A 26,926-nucleotide genomic window follows, 5' to 3' on the forward strand; every position below is an offset into this window, starting at 1 on the left:
TGAGGAGTTTGTGGAGATAGGAAGTCCTCCAAACTTCCAAATTGTGCAACATTTTTAAAAAGACCTCTTTCCTTCCCCACCAACATCTGTCTCTAAAATTTGCCTTTGTGTGATGGTGGGCAGCCATACCCAACTTTTGTTTGATAACACCAGGTGGGTACTGGAAATACCAGTGGCAACACTTTGTAAAGTATGATTGTCTAACCACTGTACTGTATACCTGAAACTAATACAAAATATTAAAATAATATTGTAAACTATAATTGAAAAATAAAATTTAAGACTTTGTTCTGCCTGATCTCAGAGGAGGGTTGGTTAAGGTCAGGTTTAGAAAAGTCTAAATCTGACTCTCCCTTAGGTCTTCCAGGTACTTTTTCACCCTACTGATAATTGATGTGTGGTCAGTCAGTGAAATTTAAGGCTGGCCTTTCATTAGTTTTGTTTTTCAATTTGCTATAAACCAAACAAAATTCCTGAAATGAAAACAAGAGGATCAAGGCAAACCGGCTTGCTGCTTCTGCTTCCTCTTCCTCTTCTTTTTAAAATTTTATGAGTATATTTGAGCCAAACTGAGGACATATGCCAAGGAACAAGATTTCAAATACTCCTTGTAGGATTCGGTGTTTGAAGAGGGGGGGAGCGGCGGTCCGGACCGCCCGCGCCCTACCGCGCCAAGCTCTGTGAGCCGCAGTGGTTTTGTGAGGAAACAGAGAGCAGTGATGACGCTGAAGCTCTAACTATCAAGAAATTCAGAGGGGACCTGGCCTACACACTGCAGGACTACTAGGCTTTTGCTTCAGCTCTCCCAGTCTCAGCAAACATCGTTCGCTCTGGAGAGGAACCTGAGGATCCAGGAGGAAACTGAAGATAAAATGAAAGGGTTCAGCTTCCACGAAGACACTTTGCTGCTGATAACTGAGAATAGGGGGAAGCTGTGAGCACCAGGATACACAAAGGAGATTGCACCACTGAATCTCATAAATATTCTACCACAGAAGTTCACACCATAATTAAAGGGAATTAGAACAGATCAAATTAACAAATAAGAAGAAAAAAGAAGAAACCCACGAACAATGAGGAAACAAAGAAACAACCTCCAATTTGAAGGGAAATGAGGAAGCCTCAGGAAAAATGCTAAATGAAATAGAGGCAACTCAACTATCAGATAGTGAGTTCAAAACAATGATTACCAGGAAGTTCAATGAACTCACAATGAGCTTTCAGAAATTAAAGGGAAACTACATCAATCTCACTGCAAACTATATAAACATGAAAAAGGAAATAGAAACTCTCAACAAAGGTCAAGAGGAAATGAAGAATACAATTTCTGAACTGAAGAACACAGTAGAAGGAATGAAAAGCAGGATCGAAGAAGCAGAAGATCGGATTAGGGAGCTGGAGGACAAAGTAGAAAACAGCATCCAGAAACAGCAAGAAAAGGAAAAGAGGCTCAGAAAGAATGAAGAGGGATTAAGAGACATGCAAGACAATATGAAACATAATAATATCCGTATAATAGGGATACCAGAAGAAGAAGAAAAGCAAGGGATCGAAAACCTAGTTGAACAAGTAATGAGGGAGAACTTCCCTAATTTGATGAGAGAAAAAGTCACACAAATCCAGGAAACACAGAGAGTCCCAATCAAGAGGAACCCAAAGAGACCCACCACAAGGCACATCATAATTAAAATGACAAAATTTCAAGACAAAGAGACAATCTTAAAGGCAGCAAGGGAGAAAGAGGAAGTAACATACAAGGGAGCCCCAATAAGGCTAACAGCTGACTTCTCAATGGAAACACTTCAAGCCAGAAGACAATGGCAAGAAATACTCCAGGTAATGAGAACCAGAGGGCTGCAACCAAGGCTACTATATCCAGCAAGGCTCTTGATCAAGATAGAAGGCCAAATAAGAAGCTTCCCAGACAAAAGAAGTCTAAAAGAATACACCTCGACCAAACCAGCTCTGCTAGAGATTCTTTGCAGAATCTCTGCTTTAAGCAAGGGAGGGAAAAGAGAGAGAGAGAGAGGAACACATGTACATAAAAGACAATGAATAAGTACCTATCAATAATAACCTTAAACGTAAATGGATTAAATGCTCCAATCAAAAGACACAGAATAGCTGAATGGATAAGAAAAAAATGACCCACATATCTACTGTCTACAAGAGACCCACCTCAGGAATAAAGACCTACACAGGCTGAAAGTGAAGGGCTGGAAACAAATCTTCCAAGCAGATGGACAGGAAAAAAAAGCCGGGGTAGCAATACTCATATCAGACAAAATAGACTTCCAAAAAAGGTCCATAAAGAGAGACCCAGAAGGTCATTTCATAATACTCAAGGGAAGAATCCATCAAGAAGACATAAATATTATAAATATATATGCACCCAACATAGCAGCGCCGAAATACATAAAGAAAATCTTAGAGGACTTCAAGAAAGATATTGACAGCAACACAATTATAGTGGGAGATTTTAACACCCCACTATCAAAAATGGACAGATCTTCTAAACAAAATATCAACAAAGATATTGTGGCACTGAACAATACCCTTGAGGAAATGGACTTTACTGATATATACAGAGCCCTCCATCCAAAAGAAGCTAAATATACATTCTTTTCAAATGTACACGGAACAGTCTCAAAAATAGACCACATGATAGGACACAAAACAAGCCTCAAGAATTTCAAGAAAATTGAAATCATACCAAGCATTTTCTCAGACCACAAGGGACTGAAGCTAGAAACCAACCCCAAGGAAAAAAAACAAAAACACTCAAAATCAACTGAATAGCATGCTATTAAACAATGAATGGGTCAAGAATGATATTAGGGAAGAAATCAAAAGGTTTCTGGAAACAAATGAAAATGAACTCACAACAACCCAAAACTTATGGGACACAGCCAAGGCAGTCCTGAGAGGGAAGTTCATAGCGATACAGGCCCACCTAAAAAGGTTAGAAACATTCCAAACAAACAACCTAACCCTACGTCTACAAGAACTCGAGGGACAACAACAAAGGCAGCCCAGAGCAAGCAGAAGGAAGGAAATAACCAAGATCAGAGCAGAATTAAATGACATAGAGACTAAAAGCACAATTCTAAGGATCAATGAATCCAAGAGCTGGTTCTTTGAAAAGATAAACAAAATCGACAAGCCTTTAAGCAGACTCATCAAGAGAAAAAGAGAGAAGACCCAAATAAACACAATCAGAAATGAAAGAAGAGAGATTACAACAGATACCACAGAAATACAAAGGATTGTAAGAAATTACTACAAAGAGCTGTATGCCAAGAAATTTGAAAACCTAGGTGAAATGGACAACTTTCTAGAAAAATATAATCTTCCAAAACTCAATGAAAAAGAAGCAGAAAGCCTGAACAGACCAATAACAACAAAAGAAATTGAAGCAGTAATCAAAAAACTCCCAACACACAAAAGCCCTGGACCAGATGGTTTCACAGGAGAATTCTACAAAGCATTTAAGGAAGAGCTAACCCCTATCCTTCACAGACTATTCCAAAAAATCCAAAAAGATGGGAGTTTCCCAAACTCTTTTTATGAGGCCAACATCATCTTAATTCCAAAACCAAATAAAGACACAACAAAGAAAGAAAACTACAGGCCAATATCACTGATGAACATTGAGGCTAAAATCCTCAACAAAATACTGGCAAACTGCATCCAACAATACATTAAAAAGATCATACACCATGACCAAGTGGGATTCATTCCAGGATGCAAGGATGGTTCAATATTCGCAAGTCAGTAAATGTAATACATCACATAAACAAAAGCAAAGACAAAAACCACATGATCATATCAATTGATGCAGAAAAAGCATTTGATAAGGTACAGCACCCATTCATGATAAAAACACTTGGCAAAGTGGGAATAGAGGGAGCATTCCTCAACATAATAAAGGCCATATATGAGAGACCTTCAGCCAACATCATACTCAATGGCCAAAAATTAAAATCTTTTCCACTAAGATCAGGAACAAGACAAGGCTGTCCACTTTCACCACTTCTATTCAATATAGTACTGGAAGTTTTAGCCACAGTGATCAGACAAGAAAAAGAAATAAAAGGCATTCAAATCGGAAAGGAGGAAACAAAACTGTCACTGTTTGCAGATGACATGATAGTATACATAGAAAATCCTATAGACTCTACTAAAAAACTGCTTGACCTAATAAATGAATTTGGCAAAACAGCGGGATACAAAGTCAATATCCAGAAATCAAAGGCATTTCTGTACACCAACAATGAAACAGCAGAAGCAGAGATCAAGGAAAAAATCCCATTCGAAATAGCAAAAAGAAAAATAAAATACCTAGGAATAAACCTAACCAAAGCAATTTACACATTCAATGCAATACCTATTAAAGTACCAATGGCTTATTTCACAGACATGGAACAAACACTTCAAAAATGTATATGGAATTATAAACGACCCCGAATAGCTGCTGCAATTTTGAGAAAGAAGAGTAAAGTAGGAGGGATCACAATACCTGATGCTAAATTATACTACAAGGCCATTGTAATCAAAACAGCCTGGTACTGGCATAAAAACAGGCACATAGACCAATGGAACAGAACAGAGAGCCCAGAAATAAGCCCAAGTCTCTATGGTCAATTAATATTTGACAAAGGAGGCAGCAACATTAAATGGGATAAAAATAGCCTCTTCAACAAATGGTGTTGGGAGAACTGGACAGCCACATGCAAAAAAATGAAACTTGAGCACCAACTTACACCATATACAAAAATAAACTCAAGGTGGATAAAAGACTTAAATATAAAACATGACACCATTAAAGTCCTAGAGGAGAACGTAGGTAGGAAAGTCTCAGATATTTCACACAGAAACTTTTTTACTGACTTGTCCCCTAGAGCAAGGGACATAAAGGAAAGAATAAACAAATGGGACCTCATCAAAATTAAAAGCTTCTGCACAGCTAAAGAAAACAGTATCAAAATTAAAAGAGAACCAACTGTATGGGAAAACATATTTGCCAATGATACCTCAGACAAGGGTTTAATCTCCAAAATATATAAAGAACTTACAAGACTGCACTCTAAGAAGACAAGGAATCCAATTAAAAAGTGGGCAAAGGACTTGAACAGACACTTCTCCAAGGAGGACATACGGAAAATCCAAAGACACATGAAACGATGTTCAATATCACCAACTATCAGAGAGATGCAAATTAAAACCACAATGAGATACCACTTCAGACCAGACAGAATGGCCATCATAAACAAAGCAACAAACAACAAGTGTTGGAGAGGTTGTGGAGAAAAGGGAACCCTAGTGCACTGCTGGTGGGACTGCAGACTGGTACAACCACTATGGAAAGCAGTATGGAACTTCCTCAGAAAACTAAAAATGGAGCTGCCTTTGACCCATCAATTCCACTGCTGGGACTCTATCCTAAGAATACTAAAACACCAATTCAAAAGAACCTATGCATCCCAATGTTCATAGCAGCACAATTTACAATAGCTAAATGCTGGAAGCAACCAAGATGCCCATCAGTAAATGAGTGGATCAAAAACTATGGTACATTTACACAATGGAACTCTATGCAGCAGAAAGAAAGAAGGAGCTCCTACCCTTTGCAACAGTGTGGATGGAGCTGGAAAACATTATGCTAAGTGAAACAAGCCAGGCAGTGAAAGACAAATACCATATGATCTTACCTGTAACAGGAACCTAAATAACAAAACAAAGAAACAAACAAAATATAACCAAAGACACTGAAATAGAGGACAGGCTGATGGTGACCAGGGGGAGAGAAGAGGGAATTTAAGGGGACAGTGGGAAGGGTTCACAGGAACAAACTTAAAGGACACATGGTCATAAACTAAGGGGAGGGTGGTAATGGGAGGGAAGTGGGGAGGGTGGGAGGGGGGACTGGATTGGGAGTAAAAAGGAGAAAACTGTATTTGAACAACGATTAAAAAAATATTCAAAAAAAATTGAGTGTAGAAGGTGGTTGTCATGGCTTTAACCTGCCCCCCCCCAAAAAAGAAAAAGAAAATAGTAAAATAAAATAGTAAAATATAATCCACACATTAGAAAGGGGAAAACAAATAAAAAGAAAAAATGTTTTAAAAAAGTACAAATAGAACACATAGATGCAAAAGAAAACCAAATATATATAATAATAACTATAAATATGTTGAAAATATTCCCTATTAAAAGGCAGAGATTCTCAAACTGGTTGAACAAATGAAATCTAAATTATAAGTAGTCTATAAGAAACACATTTAAAACAAAATGACAACAAAATCAAAAGAATTTGAAAAGTTGTATTAGGCAAATGTACATAAAATTAATACTGTGTGGCAATTTTACATTGAATTGAAATACTATGATAGAAAAAGTATTACATAAAATTAACAGGATAATTTTATATTGATTAAAGGTACCACACCCAATGAAGTTAATATGATTGAGTATAGAATCTTGGGATCATTCCCCCTTGAAATTGTGCAGAGTGAAATGGTGTAAGTATGTAGCAAAATGAAAACACGTGTGTGTGTGTGTGTGCGTGTGTGCTATCAAATAAAAACCAGACTGGACTTGGATTTCTCCTTTGCAACAGAATGAGCACACATATGTATTATATAAAAATATAAAGAAAAATAACATAAATATCCATTATAAATATATTTTCTGTTAGAGGAGAAATCCAAGGTGAGCCTCATTTGCTTTAGTAATTTTAGTTATGAATTTTATGCAATATATAATATAGCATAAATACAAAGTAAAGCAAAAGTAATTAGAAATTCAAAGGAATGTAATTAAGATACAATTCCGTGATAGACTCAGCTTTTGACAAACAGAAAAGGGACATAAAAATTTCATGTATATAATTAACTTAAATTCCATGAATACTTTATATTAACTTGCTAAACAACACAACCATCATCTTCCCTACTACCCTTACCCCTAAGTAAAAAAGTCTCGATCCCCAAAGGCTGAAATTGTATAGACCATAATTTTGTATTATGATATCATAAAACTAAAAATTAATGACAAAATGGCTCTGGGTGGTGTGGCTCAGTGGGTACAGTGCCAGCCTGAGAACTAAAAGTTCACTGGTTCAGTTCCCCATCATGGCATATGCCTGGGTTGTGGGCCAGATTCCCACCTGAGGCCTTGTAAGAGGCAGCCAACTGATGCTTCTCTCACACATCAATGGTTCCCTCCCTCTCTTTCTTTCTGCTTTCCTCTCTCTATAAAATATTTTTTAAAAACCAATAATAAAGTGACAATTAGATATAAACTACTTGGAAACTTGAAAACATCCTTAATAACTAATTCTTGGATAAAGACAAAATCATGTATTGTAAAACTATATTTTCCAAAATTAATTTATATATTTAACACAATTTCCATTAATATCTCAATAGAATTTTTTCTGAAAATTGATGAAATTATTCTAAATTTTATTCAGAAGAATAAACTGACAGAAATATCTTACTTAAGACTACTGATGCCCCATATGTGTGGCTCAGTGGTTTGAGCATTGGCCTGAAAACCAAAGGGTCACTGGTTCGATTCCCAGTCAGGACACATGCCTGGGTTGTGGGCCAGGTTCCCAGTAGGGGCCACGAAAGAAGCAACCACACATTAATGTTTCTTTCCCTTTCTTTTTCCTTCCCTTCCCATCTGTCTAAAAATAAATAAATAAATATTTTTAAAAAGACTACTGATAAGGATAGTCTCATCCTGTTATTTAGATATTAAAATATTATAGAGCAATAATAATAATAATAAACACTTATTGAGTACTTATTGTGTGCCAGGCATTAATTAACTATGTGATCCTCACAACAATCCTAAGTATATACTTGGATTTTCACGATTTGACAAGTAAAATACTGTGCAAGATTAGATAGAAGACAGATAAGTGAATAGAATTTAAAACATACACACACACACATAAATGAGGTCTGTCTGAAAAAAGTCAAGCCATTGTTAACATAACAAGAACAGTTTGTGAGACATTGACATAATCTGGCAGCCAAGGAGAGTGGACTGGAATGTGCATGTGTAAACAATGATGACTTCATAGCACTAGTCAGTGGGGGCCGTTGATGTCATTGAGTGAGTGAGCATGTGTACTGTGTGGCTGTCACATTCAAAATGACTGAGTGAATAGAACAACAAATCTGTATAAATTTTGCATTAAGCTTAAACATTCCTCTGTGGAAACTATTTGAATGATTCAGAAGTCCGCAGTTATGGGCAACTGGTGATTGGCAGCTTCACGTCTTGTGCAGAGATTTTTGGCAAAACATCAGATCACTCAGGTAACTCAGCTGCCCTACAGCACAGATTTGGTGCCCTGAGACTTCTGGCTTTTCCCAAAATTAAAATCACTTTTAAAAGGAAGGAGGTTTCAGACTGTCGATGAGATTCAAGAAGATACTACAGGGCAGTTGATGGCAATTGGGAGAACTGTGTGAGGTCCCAAGGTGCCTACTTTGAAAGGGGCTGAGGCATCATTTTTTTATGTACAATGTTTCTTGTATCTTGTCTCCTCTTCAATAAAAAAGTCTCTGTATTGCACAGTATGTGGCTGGATACTTTCTGGACAGACTTCATGTACTCACATATATGTGCATGTATATATATATATGGTTAAGTACCTGTATGTATGCATGTATGTATGGATGTATAAACCTATATTATAATCCAGAAGGCAGCTGAAGTCAAAAGAAAAGGGTTATTCAAGTAATGGTCCAAGTCATTTAATAGTTTTAAATTTGGCTGTGTATCAAAAGCATCTATGTTTCTTTAGAACAAACACATGAGTTGGAGTTCTATCCCTAAATAGTCAGATTCTATAACTCTGGGGGCAGAGGGCTCTGGATGTAGTGTTATTCACCTCTTCAGGTGATTATGATGCCCTGGAATTTTTATGTTTAAATCATGTATGTATTTTATCTTTTTGTTACTAATTCTTGATTTAATTGAATTATAGTGAGAGAATACAATTTGTTGATACCAAAAATTTTAAAGTTGTAGGAACTTGTTTTAAAAAGGTCCATTTTTTAAAGGATTAATGTGTGGTTGAGAAATGTGTATTCTTTGACTCTCAAGCTTATTGTTTTAGGTGTGTCATTTACAGATGAATTTTTAAAATCTAAAACTCTGATACTAAATCATCTCTGTCTTTTCACCCTATGTTATACCCTTTCATATTTTTCATCTTTTTTTTTTACTCTGCTGTCATGGAAGTGGTTACCTTCCAGCTCTGTACTTCTCACCTCAGTGAGTTCTAATCTGCTGGTTAGCCACGCATGAGTTCTTCATTTCAATAACTATATTATATTTTTATTTGTAAAAGTTAGTTTTTAAAAATAAGTCTATCGATAGTTATTTTTATATTTTATTGCCTGCTTCTATTTCTGATTCTTATTTATTTCTTCAAACATATCATACATAGTTACTTAATATTCACATCTGGTAATTCTAACATGAATTATTTGAAGGTCAACTGTATTTTGCTGTTCCTGGTAACTCCTTTCATGTTGACTCATGTCTTTGTACACTTGATGGTTTCTAATTGTGAACACCTATTTATTTAATCTTAGTCTGTGGAAATCCTGAGGGCCTAAATAGAAGTTCTTTCCTCCAGAAAGTTTTGAGCTAACTTTTTCCAGAAGCCTGGGATGATACCTGAGACCACTTTGTCCATCTTGAAAAGGCTCAGACCTTGCAGAGGTCTCAGGTTCCACTTCCCTGTCTTGAGTCTTGCTCAAAACTGATTCTCTCAACTGCAGTATTGAAATGAACATTTATATTCAGAACAGCTCTACTTTTTATGTTTCCTTGCTATTCACTTTTCATCTCAGAAAGTCTGTTCATTGAGACAGTGGTACAGACTCAAGATATTGGATGTTAGGTATTTTTCTTACTCTTTATAGCCTTGCAGTGTATTGAAAATATGTTCCATCAAGGATCTAAATTATTTGTGGCAGTGCCCTTTGAAGAGGTTTTTAAACTATACTGCCTGTGGTAGAAAACCTTCATTTATTTTATAAAGTTAGTTAACCCACAGAAGCCTCAGTGAAATAGAAGAATGAAATTCAATTTTATTTTGCAAATTAATTAGAGTAGCTGTTACACACACACACACACACACACACACACACACACACACACACTGTGCTTGCATCATGATGCCAGCCTCCTCATAAGCTTACAGCCAAAATGCCAGCCGGGGCTTGAGTCATGTGGAGGCCTGACTGAGACACAGTCTGCTTCCAAGCTCACTCAATAGCTGTTGGCAGGAGGCCCAAGTTCTTTGTAGCCCTTTGACTGGGGGCCTCATTTCCTAATCCATATTTTTCCTACTTTAAATCCTGTGTTACCCCCTCCCAGACACATGGTGCTTCCCTGCCTCAATAATAGGGAACATGGGTTAAGATTTTGTGTAGCTTAGTTTATTACTTTGACTTACTTATATTTTCCCAAATATTAGCCAACTTCATCAAGTGTCAAGTGCTTTTTTATCATCTGGCCCTATACTATTATGAAAAATTTACATAGGCAAGAGGCTGAGATATTTATTGGGGAAGAGGTTTTAGCAAGAATTTGAGCCTTGCCCACCTAAGAATACCAGGATGGAAGCCCAATAATAGCCCAGCTGAAGAGAGTTTTAGTAAAAACTCACCATCTATATATCTGTCAGCAAACTCACACAGAGGAGAAATCTAACCAGTACCCAAGACTGGCTCCTCATAAGCAAGTCTGAAAGTCCATTTGGGGAAAGACCTGTTAACTGAACTAGCTGTAAGAACACTCATTAGGAAAGACAGCCCATAAGTGTTTCTGTGAATTCATTTAATCTTAGAAGAGCCTGTGATTCCACATATCCTGAGCTTTCCCTGAGAATCTGCCTGCACCCCGATATAAGCAGTCTGGGTTGGGTGCCCCTCCTTCGCATTTACACTTACCTCCCAGCACTCTACACTGGGACTCCTGACTTGCATGTTTACTCTACTACCACCAGTGGGCTCCTTAAGGGGGCCTGGCACACTCCAGATTTTCGATGTTTCTTGAATATTTGATTGAATGACTCATTACCTTACACAATTTGCCAAATTCAACACCCTGAGTCGTTTCAAAGGTGAGAGTGACTTGAGGCTACTATCTGTTATTCTCTTGCAATCCACCATGTAAATGTGACTAATGTTTGGATAATGCTTGCCTATAGATTTGAAGCATGCATCAGTAATTCTTTTATTTCCTGTTCAAAAAAACAGAAGAAAGGACAAGCACTGTATTTAAATTACCACAAGAGTAAAAGTTAATGCTGAACCACATTTTTAATATCACAGACCTTCAAATCGGATCTTTCTGAGGTTACAAGTAGAAAGAGCTTTGAAAGCACAATCGGAGATATGTGGTGCACCGATGAAAGCCACTGATGCAATACGAGGACATTTCTCAACTAAAACCTTTAGAAGAAAAAAGATGATTAAATTAACCAAAGTACAAGCTTAGCAAAATAATGAGGCCATTTTTTTCTCTCAGTAGTTTCAGAAATAGATACATTAACTATTAAATTTTCCTTTTTCAAAGAAAACAACTTTTTCTATTATATTTTAGTATACTTATATTAGAATAATGCAGAGGAATCAGAATTAAATCATGTTATGAAAGTATGGAAAAATATGAGAAAATAGAATGCTAAAAATATCACTACATTTAGAACCTTCACATGTAGAACTAAACTTAAAAATTATGCATAGCTTAAAATATCACTGAAACAAAAATATCCTAACTGAATTTTGTGAAACAAGATTTCTTAGGGTATTTAAGAATTCAAATGTTCAAGTGTATGTATATGCATAAATTTTAAATGATTTTCTTAATATGAAAAAACAACTGATATGCAAAGCCCACCTGTGTTTTTTTAGTAATCCAAGCCACGGAAAAACATGCCCATCTAATGAAACTGAGAAGAAAATGTACTTTCTAACTACTTACTTTTACACAGTTGTCTGTCAGCGTTGGCATGTCATTGATGGTCAGATGCATAATTCCAGTGCAGCTGTCTGCAATGTTCCTAAAGCCTTGGACTGAAATCTGGATTGTGCAGAGCAGGTGAAAATAATGGGAGAACACATTAGCATGAAATCTAATAAAACCCTCTGGTGGTAATAACTAAAGGTATGTCATGATTTTACTACTAAGTTATAAAATTGAAACCATAAAATATAGCAGACATAAAGGTAAAGAATCTAGTCTTGATTTTTCTCTTTTTTAATATTTTATATGTCTATATTGTTAAATGATCACCACAATAAGTCTAGTTAACATATTAATTATTTGAGGTAAAATTCATGTGATGTAAATTAATCACTTAGATAAGCTATTTAACCATTAATAATTTTGTGCAACCACAATCTCTATCTAGTTCCAAAACATGTTATCTCCCTAAAACAACAATTTTCAACTTTTTCATCTCATGACACACATAAAGTAAGTACTAAATTTCTGTGGCACACCAGAAAATATTATATTTATGTTGATCTGACAAAAAATAGGTATAATTTTGATTCATTCACAGTGGAAGGCTATTGTTGTATTGGCTGTTGTCATTTTTTTATTTGACAATCTGAGGGGCAAGAGGTCAGTGGCACTAACTAAACAGTCAGATATTGCACATTTTAAAAATTCTTGCAGCACACCGGTTGAGAATCACCACCCTAAAAGGAAATCCTGTACCTATTAAGAAGTTGCTTCCCATTCTTGCCTTCTCCCAGTCCCACAGGTTAATCACTAACCTGTGTTCTGTGTGTACGGATTTACTTATTCTAAATATTTTCTATAAGTGAAATTATACAATATGGGGTCTTTTGTGTCTAGTTTCTTTCACTTAACATAATGTTTCTGAGGTTCATCCATTGTGTAGCAAGTATCAGTCAGCACTTTATTTGTTTTTATGGTGCAATAATATATTCTATTGTATGGATATATCATTTTTCATTTATCCATTTGTCTGTTGATGAATATGTGGGTTGTTTCCATCTTTAGGACATTTTAAATAGTGCTCATTATTATGCATGCACATTTATTTGTTTGAGTACCACTTTTGAATTTTTTTTGCATATATATCTAGTAGTGGAATCACTGGATCCTATGGTAATTCTATGTTTAACTTTTTGAGGAACCACTAAAATGTTTTCTACAGTGGCTACACCATTTTACACACCCACTAGCATCTATGGGGGTTCCAATTTCTCTACATCTTTGCCAACACTTATTTTCCATGTATCCATATTTTTCTTTCATTTTAAAATTTCCTGGTGGGTTGAAGTAGTATTTCGTGGTGATTTTGATTTGCATCTCCCTAATTGATGATGATATTGAGCATCTTTTCATGTGCTTGTTGGTCATTTGTGTACCTTCCCTGGGGGGATGTCTATTCAAGTCATTTGCCTATTTGAAATTGTATTATTTGCATTTTGGTTGAGTTGTAAGAATTCTTTATATATTCTAGATACTAGGCCCTTAGATATATAACTTGCAAAAATGTTCTATATTGTTTAGCTTGACATTTTAAATAACATCCTTTGATATACAAATTTTGAATTTTGATGAAGTCCAATTTACCTATTTTTGTTGTTGATATTTCTCATGCTTTCAGTATTCTAGCTACAAATACATTGCTGAATCCAAGGTCATGAAGATTTACCCCCCAGTATTTTCTTCTAAGTTTTATCATTTTAGCTCTTATACTTAGGTCATTGGTTCATTTTGAGTTAATTTTTGCACATGGTGTAAGGTAGGGGTCCAACATCTTTACTATTCTGCTTCTTATTATTATCATGTTATATGCAGATATCCAGTTACCCAGCATCAATTGTTGAAGAGATTCTTTCCACCACTGAATGGTCCTGGGACCTTGTCAAAAATCAATTTGCCATAAAAGTATAGGTTTATTTCTGGACTCTCAGTTCTATTTCATTGATGTATATGTCTATCCTTATGTCAGTACCACATCCTTTTGAATGCTGTAGATTTGTAGTATTGATTTCCTTCTTTCAACCATCATTACCCATATTAATGGAAGCAGCAGTGGTGGAGAGTGTTCAAAATAATGACTGGTCAAAAGATCAAATATATTCACTTATGATGAATTACCTTAAAATAAGTTGTTACTTAGGCTCCATTTCCTATAACAAATGAGCATGGATGGGAAATGAGATGATGTTCAGATTCAGTAATGAGAAACTGAGACTCCACCCAAGAACAGGCAGCAGAGGAAACAGCCCTGCAGAGTCACCTTCACAATAGCATGAAGGGAGAAAAGGAACAGCATCTACAATGAACCTCTTGGGAGACCTTGGAGACTTCATGTGTACCATTGCTTACTAAAGGTTAATGGACCTTGGAAGGTTAATGGATAATGGAGGAAAGAAGGTGAAGGATTGTCAAGGAACACATATAAAGGATCCATGAACGAGGCCAATGGCGGGGGGAAGGATTGAGTGTGGGAGGGGCGGGTGGATAGGGCAGGGGACAGTGGTGAGGGGAAAATGGAGACAACTGAACAACAATTAAAAAAAAATAAAAGAAATGCAGAATCTTAATCCACCATACACAGACACAGAGGCTGCACTTGAATAAGGTTCCCAGGTGATTTACATGCAGGTTATAGTTTGAGAAGTGTTAATCCAGAAGAAATAAGTGAGCAAAAGAATGGTGATAAGTGTATTAGTGTATTAGTTAGGGTTCCACAGAAAAACACAGAACAAATAAGATAGATTTTAAGTAATCAGCTTATGCCACTGTGGAGGCCAGCAAATCCATCAACTGTACAGCAGATGACAGGCTGGAAATTCAGGGAAAAGTTGATGTTGCAGTTTTGAGTCTGAAATCTGCAGGCTGGAACTCAGGCAGGGTTTCTGCATCAGTCTGGAAGGAGAATTGCTTTTTCTTCAGGAAATCTCAGTCTTTGTTGTTAATGCCTTCAACTTATTAGATGAGGCCCATCCATGTTATGGAGGGTAGTCTGTTTTACTCAAAGTCTACTGACTTAAAGGCTTTTCACAACAAAAGAAAGCCCTTCACAATGACATCTGCACAGGTGTTTGAATAAGTGGGCATCATAGCTTAGCCAAGTTGACACATAAAATTAACCATTATAGTAGGAAATGCACCAACATGTTAACAGTGATCCTCTCTAAAGTGTGAATAGTTTCTGTGTTTTTCAAACATTCTACAATAACCATGTAATAGAAAAGAAAAAGAAAAGAATGTCTTTTGGGAAAATACAGCAAAAAGAAGTTTTTAGACCATTTTGTATCATCTGCTATATAGACTTCTTCCAAGTACAGGTTTGGGGGAACGCTGCATTTAGCCTTTTTACTACTGTCCCTGATTCTTCACTGTAGACCTGTTTGACCTCCTACTTATAACAGCATCTTTTCACCTTCATTTAAGACCTTTGACAAACCAGCCTGTCTCACTGAGATTCAGTTCCAGAGCACCACAATAAAGCTAATGTTACAGTAAAGCAAGTCACACAAATTTTTGGTTTCCTAGTGCATATAAAAGGTACACATCTTAATTTAAAAATAATTAATTGCTAAAAAATTTTAAGCATCATCTGAATATTCATAAAGGTGTAATATTTTTGCTGATGAAGGGTCTTGCCTCAATGTTGATGGCTACTGACTAGTCAGGGTGGTAGTTGCCAAAATTTGGGTTGGCTCTGGCAATTTCTTAAAACAAGACAACAATAAAGTTTGTTTCACTGGTTGCCTCTTCCTTTCATTAATGAGTTCTCTGTAGCATGTAATGCTGTTTGATAGCATTTTACCCACAATAGAACTTCTTTCAGAATTGAAGTCAGTCCTCTCAAACCCTGCCAATGCTTTATCAACTAGATTTATGTAATATTCTAAATCCTTGGTTGTCTTGTCAACAGTCTCCACAAAATCTTCACCAGGAGTAGATTCCACCTCAAGAAACCACTTTCTTTGCTTACCTATAAGAAGCAACTCCTCATCTGTTATAGTTTTATCACGAGATTGTGGCAATTCAGTCACATCTTGAGGCTCCACTTCTATTTCCACCACACATGCTATTACTTTTTCCACTGAAGTCTTGACCCTTCAGAGTCATCCATAAGAGTTGGAATCAACTTCTTCCAAACTCCAGTTGATATTTTGACCTCTTCCCATGAATCATGAATGTTTTCAATGGCATCCAGAATGGTGAATCCTTTTCAGAAGGTTTTAAATTTACTTTACCCAGATACAACAGAGGAATCACCACCATCTACGACAGCTATAGCCTTAAAAATGTACTTATTAAATAATAAAACTTAAAAGTCAAAATTACTCCTTGATCCCTGAGCTGCAGAATGGATGCTGTGTTAACAGGCATGAAAACAACATTAATCTTGTTGTTTATCTCCATTAGAGCTCTTCTGTGATCAGGTGCATTGTGAATAAGCAGTAACATTTTCAAAAGAATTTTGTCTGTGTAGTAAGTCTCAACAATGGGCCTAAAATATTCAGTAGACCTTGTTGTAAACAGATGTGCTGTCACCCAGGCTTTGTTGTTTCATTTATCGAGCAAAGGCAGAATATATTTTGTATAATTCTTAAGGAACCCAAGATTTTTGGAATGGTAAATGAGCACTGGCTTTAACTTAAAATCACCAGCTGCATTAGCCCCTAACAACAGTGTCAGCCTGTCTTTTAAAGCTTTGAAGCCAGGCATTGTCTTCTCTTCTCGAGCTATAGAAGTCTTAAATGGTATTTTCCAACATATGGCTGTCTGTCCATAATGAAAATCTTTTCTTTAGTGCAGCCACTTTCATTCATTATCTTAGCTATATTTTCTGGATAACCTACTGCAGCTTCTACATCAGCACTTACTGCTTTAGCTTGCACTTTTATGTTATGGAAGGAGCTTCTTTCATTAAACCTCATGAACCAACCTCAGCTAGCTTCAAACTTTTCTTCACAGCTTTCTCATTTCTCTCAGCCTTCACAGAGTTGAAAAGAGTTAGGGCCTTGCTCTGGGACAGACTTTGGTTTAAGGAATTGTTGTGGATGGTTTGATCTATCCACACCACCAAAACTTTCTCTTTATCAGCAATAAGGCGATTTTGCTTTTTATTGTTCCTGTGTTCACTGTAGTAGCACTTTCAATTTACTTTAAGAACTTTTTCTTTGAATTTACAACTTGGCTGTTTGGCCCAAGAAGCCTAACTTTCAGCCTGTCTCATCTTTTGGCATGCTTTCCTCACTAAGTTTAATCATTTCTAGCTTTAGATAAAAAGTGACAGGCATATGACTCTCCCTTTTGTTCGAAAACTTAGATGCAACTGGAAGGTTGTTAATCGGCCTAATTTCAATATTGCTGTGTTTCAAGATACAAGGAGAACGAAGGAGAGGGAGAGAGATAGGGGAATGACCAGTCAATGGAGCAGTCAGAAAACATACAACATTTGTTAAGTTCACCATCCTGTATGGGTGTGATTCATGGTATCCTAATAATTGCAATAGTAACATCAAAGATCACTGATTGAAGATTGCCAAAACAATAGTATAATAATACTGAAAATTTTGAAATATTGTGAAAATTACCAAACTATGACACAGAGAAATGAAGTGAGCAAATGCTGTTAGAGTAACAGAGCTGATATACTTGCTTGACACCAGGGCTTCTGTAAAACTTTAATTTGTTAAAAAGAAAAACAATAACAACAACCCCACCCCAATATCTGCAAAGTGCAATTTAAGTGAAACACAATAAAATCAGATATGCCTGTACCAGTCTCCCAGAAGTATAATGAAACTCTACAACTCAGAGGCCTTAGCCCAATATCCATTTCAGAGCTTTAGTGAGTCTCCTCCTAACCTCTCACTAGAGCATCTACAGAAATGTAGAAAAACATGAACTCACACCACACTATCAGACAATGAAACTGACAGTTAACCCAATGCCAGAATGTGGGAATGGTATTCTTTACCTGAAAACGTTACAGAACTGGATTGAGAAAAATAGCCAAGTCAGTGTGTGAGAGGAAGGCCCTCTCAAACACTACCAACTGAGAGTGGAAACTGTGTCATTTTTTCTGGCAAGCCAATGAGCATCAAATGCTTTTTAAAAATGTTTACACTTGGACTTCTGGCCAAGAGGAAGGCATACATAGATACACTTTGCCTCCTCCCACAACCAAAAGAAGGACAACAACAAATTTAAAAACAAAAAAAGAACCTGAACTGCCAGAGAATCCAGCTGTGTGGAAGTCGGACAACCAAAGAGTTAAGAAGAAATATTCATTCAGACTAGTATGAGGGCTGGAGATGGGCAGCCAGGGTGGAGAGGACTCGTGGCAAGGCCAAGGCCAGAGGACCAGGGTGGGCAAGGTGGCAGCTGGTGGACCAAATGTTCCTGCATTTGCATGCAAATAAACCGAGAAGAACTGGGGAGTGAGATGGACCATTCAACCCAGGGTTTCAGTGTGGGGAAATAAAGCCTTACTCTCAGATTGTAAAAAACTGTGGGGTTTTTCTCCCACAGGAAGTGGGAGAAACTCCTAGCTTCACAGGAGAAATTGTTGGAGAGACCCACAGGGTCCTAGAATACACATAAACCCACCCAGCAGGGATTCAGCACCAGAAGGTCCCAATTTGCTTACAGTGCCACAATGCAGCAAGTGGGTTGTCCAGCCCTGGCAAATACCTAAGGCTCCGCCCCTTACATGGTACAGGCACAGGGAGACAAAAATAGGGTTGGGGTGAACTGTCCCACATTTGCATGAGGATAAACCAGGAGAAACAACTGGGGGATAAGACAGACAATGCAACCCAGTATTCCTGTGCAGGGAAATAAAGCCTCAAAACCTCTGACTGAAAAAACCTGTAGGGGTTGTGGCAGCAGGAGAAACTCCCAGCCTCACAGGAGAGTTTGTTGAAGACCCACAGAGTCTTAGAACTTACACAAACCCTCCCACCCAGGAATCACCACGAGAAGGGACCAATTTGCTTGTGGGTAGCAGGGAAAGTGACTGAAAGCTAGCCAAGAGTTGAGCAAGCAGAATTGTTCCCTCTTGGACCCCTCCCCCACATACAGCACTACAATGCAATGATGTGGGTATTGCCCTCAATACATAAGGCTCTGCCCCTTACAACATAACAAGTGTGCCGAGACAAAGAAAATTGGCCCAAATGAAAGAACAGATCAAAACTCCATAAACAGAACTAAGTGGTGAAGAGATAGCCAACCTGTCAGATGCAGATTTCAAAACACTGGTAATCAGGATGCTCACAGAAATGGTTGGGTGTGGTTGCAAAATAGAGGAAAAAGTGAAGGCTATGCTAAGTGAAATAAAGGAAAATGTACAAAGAACCAACAGTGATGGAAAAGAAACTAAGACTCAAATCAATGGTTTGGAGCAGAAGAAAGAAAGACACGTTCAACCGGAACAGAATGAAGAAACAAGAATTCAAAACAATGACAGGCTCAGGAACCTTCAGGACAACTTTAAACATTCCAACATCCAAATCATAGGGGTGCCAGAGGAGAAGAGGAAGAGCAAGAAGTTGAAAACCTATTTGAACAAATAATGAAGAAGAACTTCTCCAATCTGGCAAAGGAACTAGACTTTCAGGAAGTCCAGGAAGCTCAGAGAGTCCCAAAGAAGTTAGACCCAAGGAAGCACACACCAAGGCATATCATAATTACATTAGCCAAGATTAAAGATAAGAGAGAATCTTAAAAGCAGCAAGACAAAAGGAGACATGTACAAAAGAGTGCCCATAAGACTGTCAGCTGGTTTCTCAAAAGAAATCTTGCAGGCAGGAAGGTGCTGGAAAGAAGTATTTGAAGCCCTGGAAGGCAAGGACCTACATCCAAGATGACTCTATCAAACAAAGCTATCATTTAGAATGGGAGGGCAGATAAGTTGCCAATTCCCAGATAAGGTCAAGATAAAGGAGTTCATCATCACCAAGCCCTTATTAAATGAAATGTTTAAAGGACTTATCTAAGAAAAAGATTAAAAACTATGAAGAGTAAAATGATAACAAGCTCAGTTATTAACAACTGAACCTAAAACAAGAACAAACTAAGCAAACAACTAGAACAGAAACAGAATCACAGAAATGGAGATCACATGGAGGGTTATTAGCAGGGAAGTGGGAGGGGGAGAGAGGGGGAAAGGGTACAGGGAATAAGTAGCATAAACGGTAGATAGAAAATAGACAGGGGGTGGTTAAGAATAGTATAGAAAATGTAGAAACTAAAGAACTTACATGTAAGACCCATGGATATGAACTAAAAGGGGGAGAATGTGGGTAGAAGAGGGTGTGCAGGGTGAAGGGGAATCAATGGGGGAGATGGGACAACTGTTATAGTGTAATCAATAAAATATATTTAAAAAATAAAACAAAACCTGGTTGGCGTAGCTCAGTGGATTGAGTGTGGGCTGTGAACCAAAGCATCGCAGGTTCGATTCCCAGTCAGGGCACTGCCTGTTTTGCAGGCCACGGCCCCCAGCAACCACACATTGATGTTTCTCTCTCTCTCTCTCTCTCCCTCCTTCTCTCTCTCTCTCTCTCTCTCTCTCTCTCCCTCCCTCCCTCTCTAAAAATAAATAAAATCTTTATCAAAAAGAAAATAAAGTTTCTTTAAAAAAGAATAATAAGAAAAATTTTTTTTAAATGAAGGAAATATAAGCAGACTCTGAGACAACTTCAAGAGGTCTAACATTCACAACACAGAGGTGCTAGAAGGAGAAGAGAAAGAGCAAGAAATTGGAAATCTATTTGGAAAAAAAAACAGTGAAAGAAAACTTAACTAATTTGACATGCAGGTCCAGGAAGCATAGAAAGTCCCAAACAAGATGAATGCAAAGCAGCCCACTCCAAAACACATCATAATTAAAATGTCAAAGATTAAACATAAAGACAGAATCAAAAAAGCAGCAAGAGAAAAGCATTTAGTTACCTGTAGGGGACTTCCCATGAGAGCATCAGCTGATTTTTCACAGAAATTTTTCAGGCTGGAAGGGATTGGCAAGAAATATTAAAAGTCATGAAAAGCAGGGACCTACAGCCAAGATGGCTCTACCCAGCAAAGATGTCATTTAGAATCAAAGGGCAGATAAAGAGCTTCCCAGACAAGAAAAAACTAAAGGTGTTCATCATCACCAAACCATGATTATATGAAATGTTAAAGGGACTTATTTAAAAAAAAAGAAGATCAAAACTATGAACAATAAAATGGCAACAAATACATATCTATCAACAATTGAATCTAAAAAACAAACCAAGCAAACAGCTGAACAGACACAGAATAGTGAATATAGAGAGTGTTTTTATGGTTGTCAGATGGGAGATGGGTGTGGGAGAATGGGTGAAAAGGTGAGGAGATTAGGAAGTAAAAATAGGTAATTACAGAATAGCCACAGGGATATAAAGTACAGAAAAGGAAATGGATCAGCCAAAGAACTTAGATTCATGGCCCCTGCACATGAAAAATGGGTGGGAATTGCCTGAGGCAGTGGCAGGTGCTGGGTGGAGGGGCGCAAAGTGGGGAATAATTGGAACAGCTGTAATAGTATAATCAATAAAATATAATTTTTAAAAAAAGCAAAAAAAAAAAGAAATGAAGGGTACACTAGTTGAAATAAAAAATTTACAGGGAAACAACAATAGAGTAAATTAAGCCAAAAATCAAATCAATGATTTGGAACATAAGGAGGCAAAAAACAACCAATCAGAACAACAAGAAGAAAAAAGAATAAAAACAAATGAGAATAGCGGACGCAAAAGACCTTTCACCACTAGACTTCAGAACTACCTGCTACCTTGGTCCTTCATTCTTTGATCCAGATCCTGTTGCTACTGCATTAGTCAGTGTTCTCCAGAGAAGCAGAACCAATAGGAGAGAGAGGGATAGATTAGATAGATAGATAGATAGATGATGATGATGATGATGATGATGATGATAGATAGATAGATAGATGGATAGATTATAGACAGATGATAGATAGATAGACAGATAGATAGATGATAGATAATAAAGAATTAGCTTACACAATTATAAAACCTAAGAAGTCCCAGGATCTGCAGTTGATAAGTTTAGGACCTAGGAGAGCTGATGATATTGTTCCTGTCCCAATGTAAGTCTAAAGGCAGGAGAAGACTGATATCCTAGTTTGAAGATAGTCAAGCACAGAGTAAATTCTTTCTTACCCAGCCTTTTATTCTATTAAGGCCTTCAACAGATTGAATGAGGCCCACTCATAAAGGGGAGGGCAATCTGCTTTACTCAGTCTACCAATTTAAATATTAATGTCACCCAAAAACACCATCACAGACAAACCTAGAATGTTTAACAAATAACCAGGCACCCTTTGGGCCATTCAAGTTGACACATAAAATTAACCATCACAGAATCTTTGGAGACTTCGGATATTGATGTTTCCTAAGACTCATGGTTGATTCTGTTTGCTCTTCCCTGGTTTGCCTGGCTGATCATCTGAGCTTGCCTGACCATATTTTTATACAGATCAGCATGTTTTAAACCACCTACCTTATCTGGCATGACTAACTGCTCTGAACAAAATATAACTAACAAAAAGGTCTTAAGATCTTATTGTTGCCTCACATTGTGAAGTTAAAAAAGAAACCTTCAAGCCCTTGTAGGTCCAATCCCAAATATTTAATTAAGGCATTTTACTTTCTTAAAAGTAAATTACTAAATTGATGGGGGAAGCATTCCGTTTTTTAATGAATGCATGTGAGTATTATTTAACTTGTGTAACTTAAATTTTATTACTCAACTCATGTGGCTTTGTGAGAAATTATGTTTTATAACAATGTTAGAGGTCTCACAAAATGAATGTGATTATACCATGTTACAAAAAGTCTCAGCTCATTTGAGACTGACTCCATAATGACATACTACACAATGGTTGGAGGTGGGAACAGCAGAAGAAGAGGCAGGCTATTCTAAAAGGCTCAGACTTCTCCTATTGATTGAGGTAGCCTCCATGAGATGATGAAACAGAAACGCAAATCCTGTAATCTATTTTCCTCAGATTACAAATGGGTAAGGCAGGAATACAAATGTTCAAACTCTTGATCCAGTACTCCTACTAATTAATTATTCAATAACTGTCACATTCAGTATTCAATGGATCTCTCTGCTCTTTTTCTGATCTTGTACCTCCTGCTTCTCTATTCATCTAATCAAGTCTCAACTATTCCTCAAGTTCCAATGACTCCACCCCTATCCTGCTACTTTCCTTCCCTTACAAATCTATAACTCTTTATAGGAAAGAGCCCATATCTCTTTCCTATAATCTATGCATGTATTATTTTCCCCAAAGTGATGATCTTATACCCTTTTTTTTTCTAACTTTTCCTCATGTTGGACAACTAGTAAGGACCAAATGAATTAAGCTTAGGAGTAAGACAAATAAAGTCTGGGAAAGAGTACAAAATTGGGCCACAGACAAGGCTGAAAATCATCCCAGGTCAAAGGTAAAATACAAGCAAAGGCAAAAACAGTGGGAGCACTGGACTTGAATGAAGTGGCAAGATCATCCTGGGGATGAATAAGAAAAGTTTAGTAGGCCAGCAGGAAGAGAAAGCTAATGAAAGACCCATAAGGCAAGAATGAGATATTTTTTATTATACTGCCATGGATTCTTGAATAAATTTTACATAAGTACTTCCAGAAAAGAGTCCAAGGGAGACTAATAAACATTACAAATCTGGAGAGCAAAGAACTAGGGAAGAGATCCTGGGCTTGGAGTCAGTCAGCAGAGTTGGGTTTGATACTGGCTTTGCCTCATTCTCACTTATCACAAAAGGCAACTCAACCTCTCTAATGCTTAGTTTTCTCATCTATAAAATAGATTTAATAACACCTATTTTAGGAGTGTAGGAGACTGTTCTATGTGCGTGGGCCCAGCTCCCACTTGGAGATGCACAGGACCCATGCCCATGGATAGGTTCTCCCATGGAGAATCAGGCCTGCAATGTGCCTAGGCTGCTTTGAGCCTTGCTTTTTGCTAAAAACTTCCTCACCCTGAATTGAGGACATTTACAGCAAAGTAACTTCCTAAAATCTATGCTAAACCTTCCAAGGATGAGTGTAACTGGTTCAACCACTTTTGCCTTTTTATTTGCAAATATCCCTCTTCTGTGATGTGACTAGCAGCATTGGCTCCTTTGTTTTCTGTAAAAGGTAACCACCTAAAGTGAACATGTGCATAGTAAATGAGGACCATCATGGAATGTGCCCAGAGATAGAAATAAAGGCCTGTCATGGAGGAGGCCACAGCTTTTGCTCCCCTTGAGAGAAAAGCCATGCTGTCCCTTTTCCTCCACCAGACCTGGTAGTTTGTGTGAATGTCTCATTTCATCCATGACATGGACACTGCAGGCCGGTCTGCATCAAGGAGATTCTTGAGAAGACAAAATGGGTAGTTAACACAGTACCTGGTATGAATATTGGGTACCAGTTTTCCTGATACTGTTCTGGGTGAATTGTGCTCCCATAGACAAAGACAGATTCAAGAAGGCCTTGAGAGATCATTCTAACACCTCCCTCATATTGCAAACACAAAGAAATGGTCTTCAGAGATGTTGGGTGGTTTGAGAACATGTTCCTTATCCATTTATCACAATGTGTCCCCAGTGTTGGACATAGGGTCAAACACAGTAGGTGCTCCATAAGTGCTAAGTGGATGAATAAAAGGTCTTGAGTCACACTGTCAGTGGCAAAGCCATGACCAGAGGCCACCTCTCCCAGTTAAGACATACAATTCTAGTCATTTTCTTATAAAACTTGTAAGTTCCCCCCTTTTAACTCAGACCCTAGTCCATTACCCTAGCATTAGTATCTCTGATGACAGATTCCCCTAAACAAACAAACAACCTTTTCTGCCTCCTTGCTGTCTTAGAAACACGTTCCTGACAAGATTTCCTGAACAAGAGAAAAAGAATGATAGCAGTAATCAGCCACAGCTGAGCAATTCCTTGCACTGCAGCCAAAAATTTGGTGCTATCAACCAATAAGATTGTATCCAGAAAAGGGGGTCAAGGAGACCTCTGGGAAAGAGCTTTTTAGTTTTGTCCTGGCATAAAATGCTTAGTTCTCTACACAGTTTATTTTAGGATATCCAAAAAGATGCTTGGCTGATGTTTTATGACTCAAATATTCCTTGCCAGAATCTTCTAGCCAACCATCTATTAGTTGTCCTTACTTTTCACTGAAATAATAGGATATAAGCCTGAAATTAAAAATTCCTCTCTAAAGGAAGAAGTAAAATATTTAACTACGTGCCAGGTCTTGCCACAGCTGATATCTGCATTTTCTGTGTAGGATTCTCACAAAACTTGGATCTGATCTCTCTTTGTTGAGTTGTGAGGTGATTTTTCCCTTTAATTTTGACACCAGCTGGAATCCTGCCACTCTATTCTTTGCTGGCTAAGCTCACATTGGTTAGGAAGTTGGGCAGATTGGCCATATCAGTGGTGTTCCCATGTCAAGTCCCAACAGACAGCTACGGCTCCTGATGGGGGCAGAGAAACTTTGGTGATCACAGGCAAATTCTCTCCATCTGCCTCTGGGTGGGTCTCAACCCATCAGAATGACAGGACAGAGCTGTCTGAAGGAAATGAGTTGGAAGTAAGCCCTACAAAATGAAAACCAAAGTTCTGAGCACCAAGAACTAGCTCAGATTTTTTCCCTGATGTTTGAAGGTAGGTAAAAAAAAAAAAAAGAGCTTATTTCAGTGAAGATAAAATCTTACCAAGCTTCCACTTTCTACTCCTTCTGTGCAACATTGTCTCCAAATCAATTAGCTCAGCAACATGGAAAAGATTATATATATGGCAAGACTATGACAGCTAGAAATATCCATCTTAGGTAAACACGGTCCAAGTTGTGTTCCTGTACCATTTCCAGCTGCTTCTCATTCTGCAGTGCTGTAACCAATGAGTAATGGGTAATGTGATGACTTTAGTCATTTCTATATATCCTTCAAGGCCTCCTAGTGACCCCAAAGAAGGCCAGCTTAGCAAGGAGAATGAATTGTTGGACAAAAACAAAGATTTCTCCCAAAACATTATGGAACATTCTGTTTTATTGCATTCAAATATTCCACAGCATCTTCAATAGCAGCTCTCCCAGGGTTTGTGCTAAAGGGACTTGAAAACTTTTAAATATTGTGTCCTCTGTGGCAACAGGAAGAGAGGCCTAGTTATTAATTCCTTTTGGGGTCCTGCCATTCTCTTTCTCTGGATGATCCTGTACTTTTTGTTCTGTATGCTCTTCATGGCCAGCCTCTCCTCTCTGTACACTAATGAACATCTCCCAGGTAGCCCTCCAAGATCACTCTGGGCAGAGCTGTTTCCTCCTCTTACATCTCAGGGCACCAAAGACCACAGCCCTCACTTCTCAGTGTGCATCTTCTGCCTTGTGTAAGAACTAACTGTGCCCATGTCTAATATCCCTGCTGAAGAACCCAGATAGTATCTTATCCATAACGTCCTTTACAAGATGATTCCTGGCACAGAGTATGAGGCAACAAAGTTTTGTTTAATAGACCAAGTAGTTGTTGAATACATTATTTGTAGAATGTAAAATAGAATTAGTAGTTTCAAAAAGAAAGCAGGTAGTCAATATGGTCGTTTGTTAATGATTACCATGTTTATCTAAAAACATTAGAGAGCCAAACACGAAAAAACATTTCATTTTCCAATGTGAGTAAGGAACTAGAACACAAGATTCATGAAGGCTGCAGATGCCCAGAAGGTGAGCATGCTGTCAACTCTGTGCACAATGACTCACAGCTGCAATCTGCAAAAGGAAGCTGACCCTTCCCAAACTTTGTCACTCTTGTTTA

At 37.6% G+C, this 26,926-nt stretch overlaps 1 protein-coding gene across 1 annotated transcript in view; it reads right to left on the minus strand.

The window, feature by feature from the left end:
• Window positions 1-26,926, minus strand: part of FBXL13 (F-box and leucine rich repeat protein 13) — a 268,523-nt gene that overhangs the window by 73,263 nt on the left and 168,334 nt on the right. Inside the window, exons 13-15 of the mRNA XM_028526008.2 lie at window positions 12,022-12,120; window positions 11,372-11,489; window positions 11,116-11,278 (exon numbers count right to left, since the gene is read on the minus strand). Of these exons, the coding sequence (XP_028381809.2) occupies window positions 11,116-11,278; window positions 11,372-11,489; window positions 12,022-12,120 (380 nt within the window). The remainder of the gene's footprint in view (window positions 1-11,115; window positions 11,279-11,371; window positions 11,490-12,021; window positions 12,121-26,926) is intronic.

The sequence above is a fragment of the Phyllostomus discolor genome, chromosome 10 (genome assembly GCF_004126475.2).
Source record: "Phyllostomus discolor isolate MPI-MPIP mPhyDis1 chromosome 10, mPhyDis1.pri.v3, whole genome shotgun sequence".
Taxonomy (NCBI): Eukaryota; Metazoa; Chordata; class Mammalia; order Chiroptera; family Phyllostomidae; genus Phyllostomus; species Phyllostomus discolor.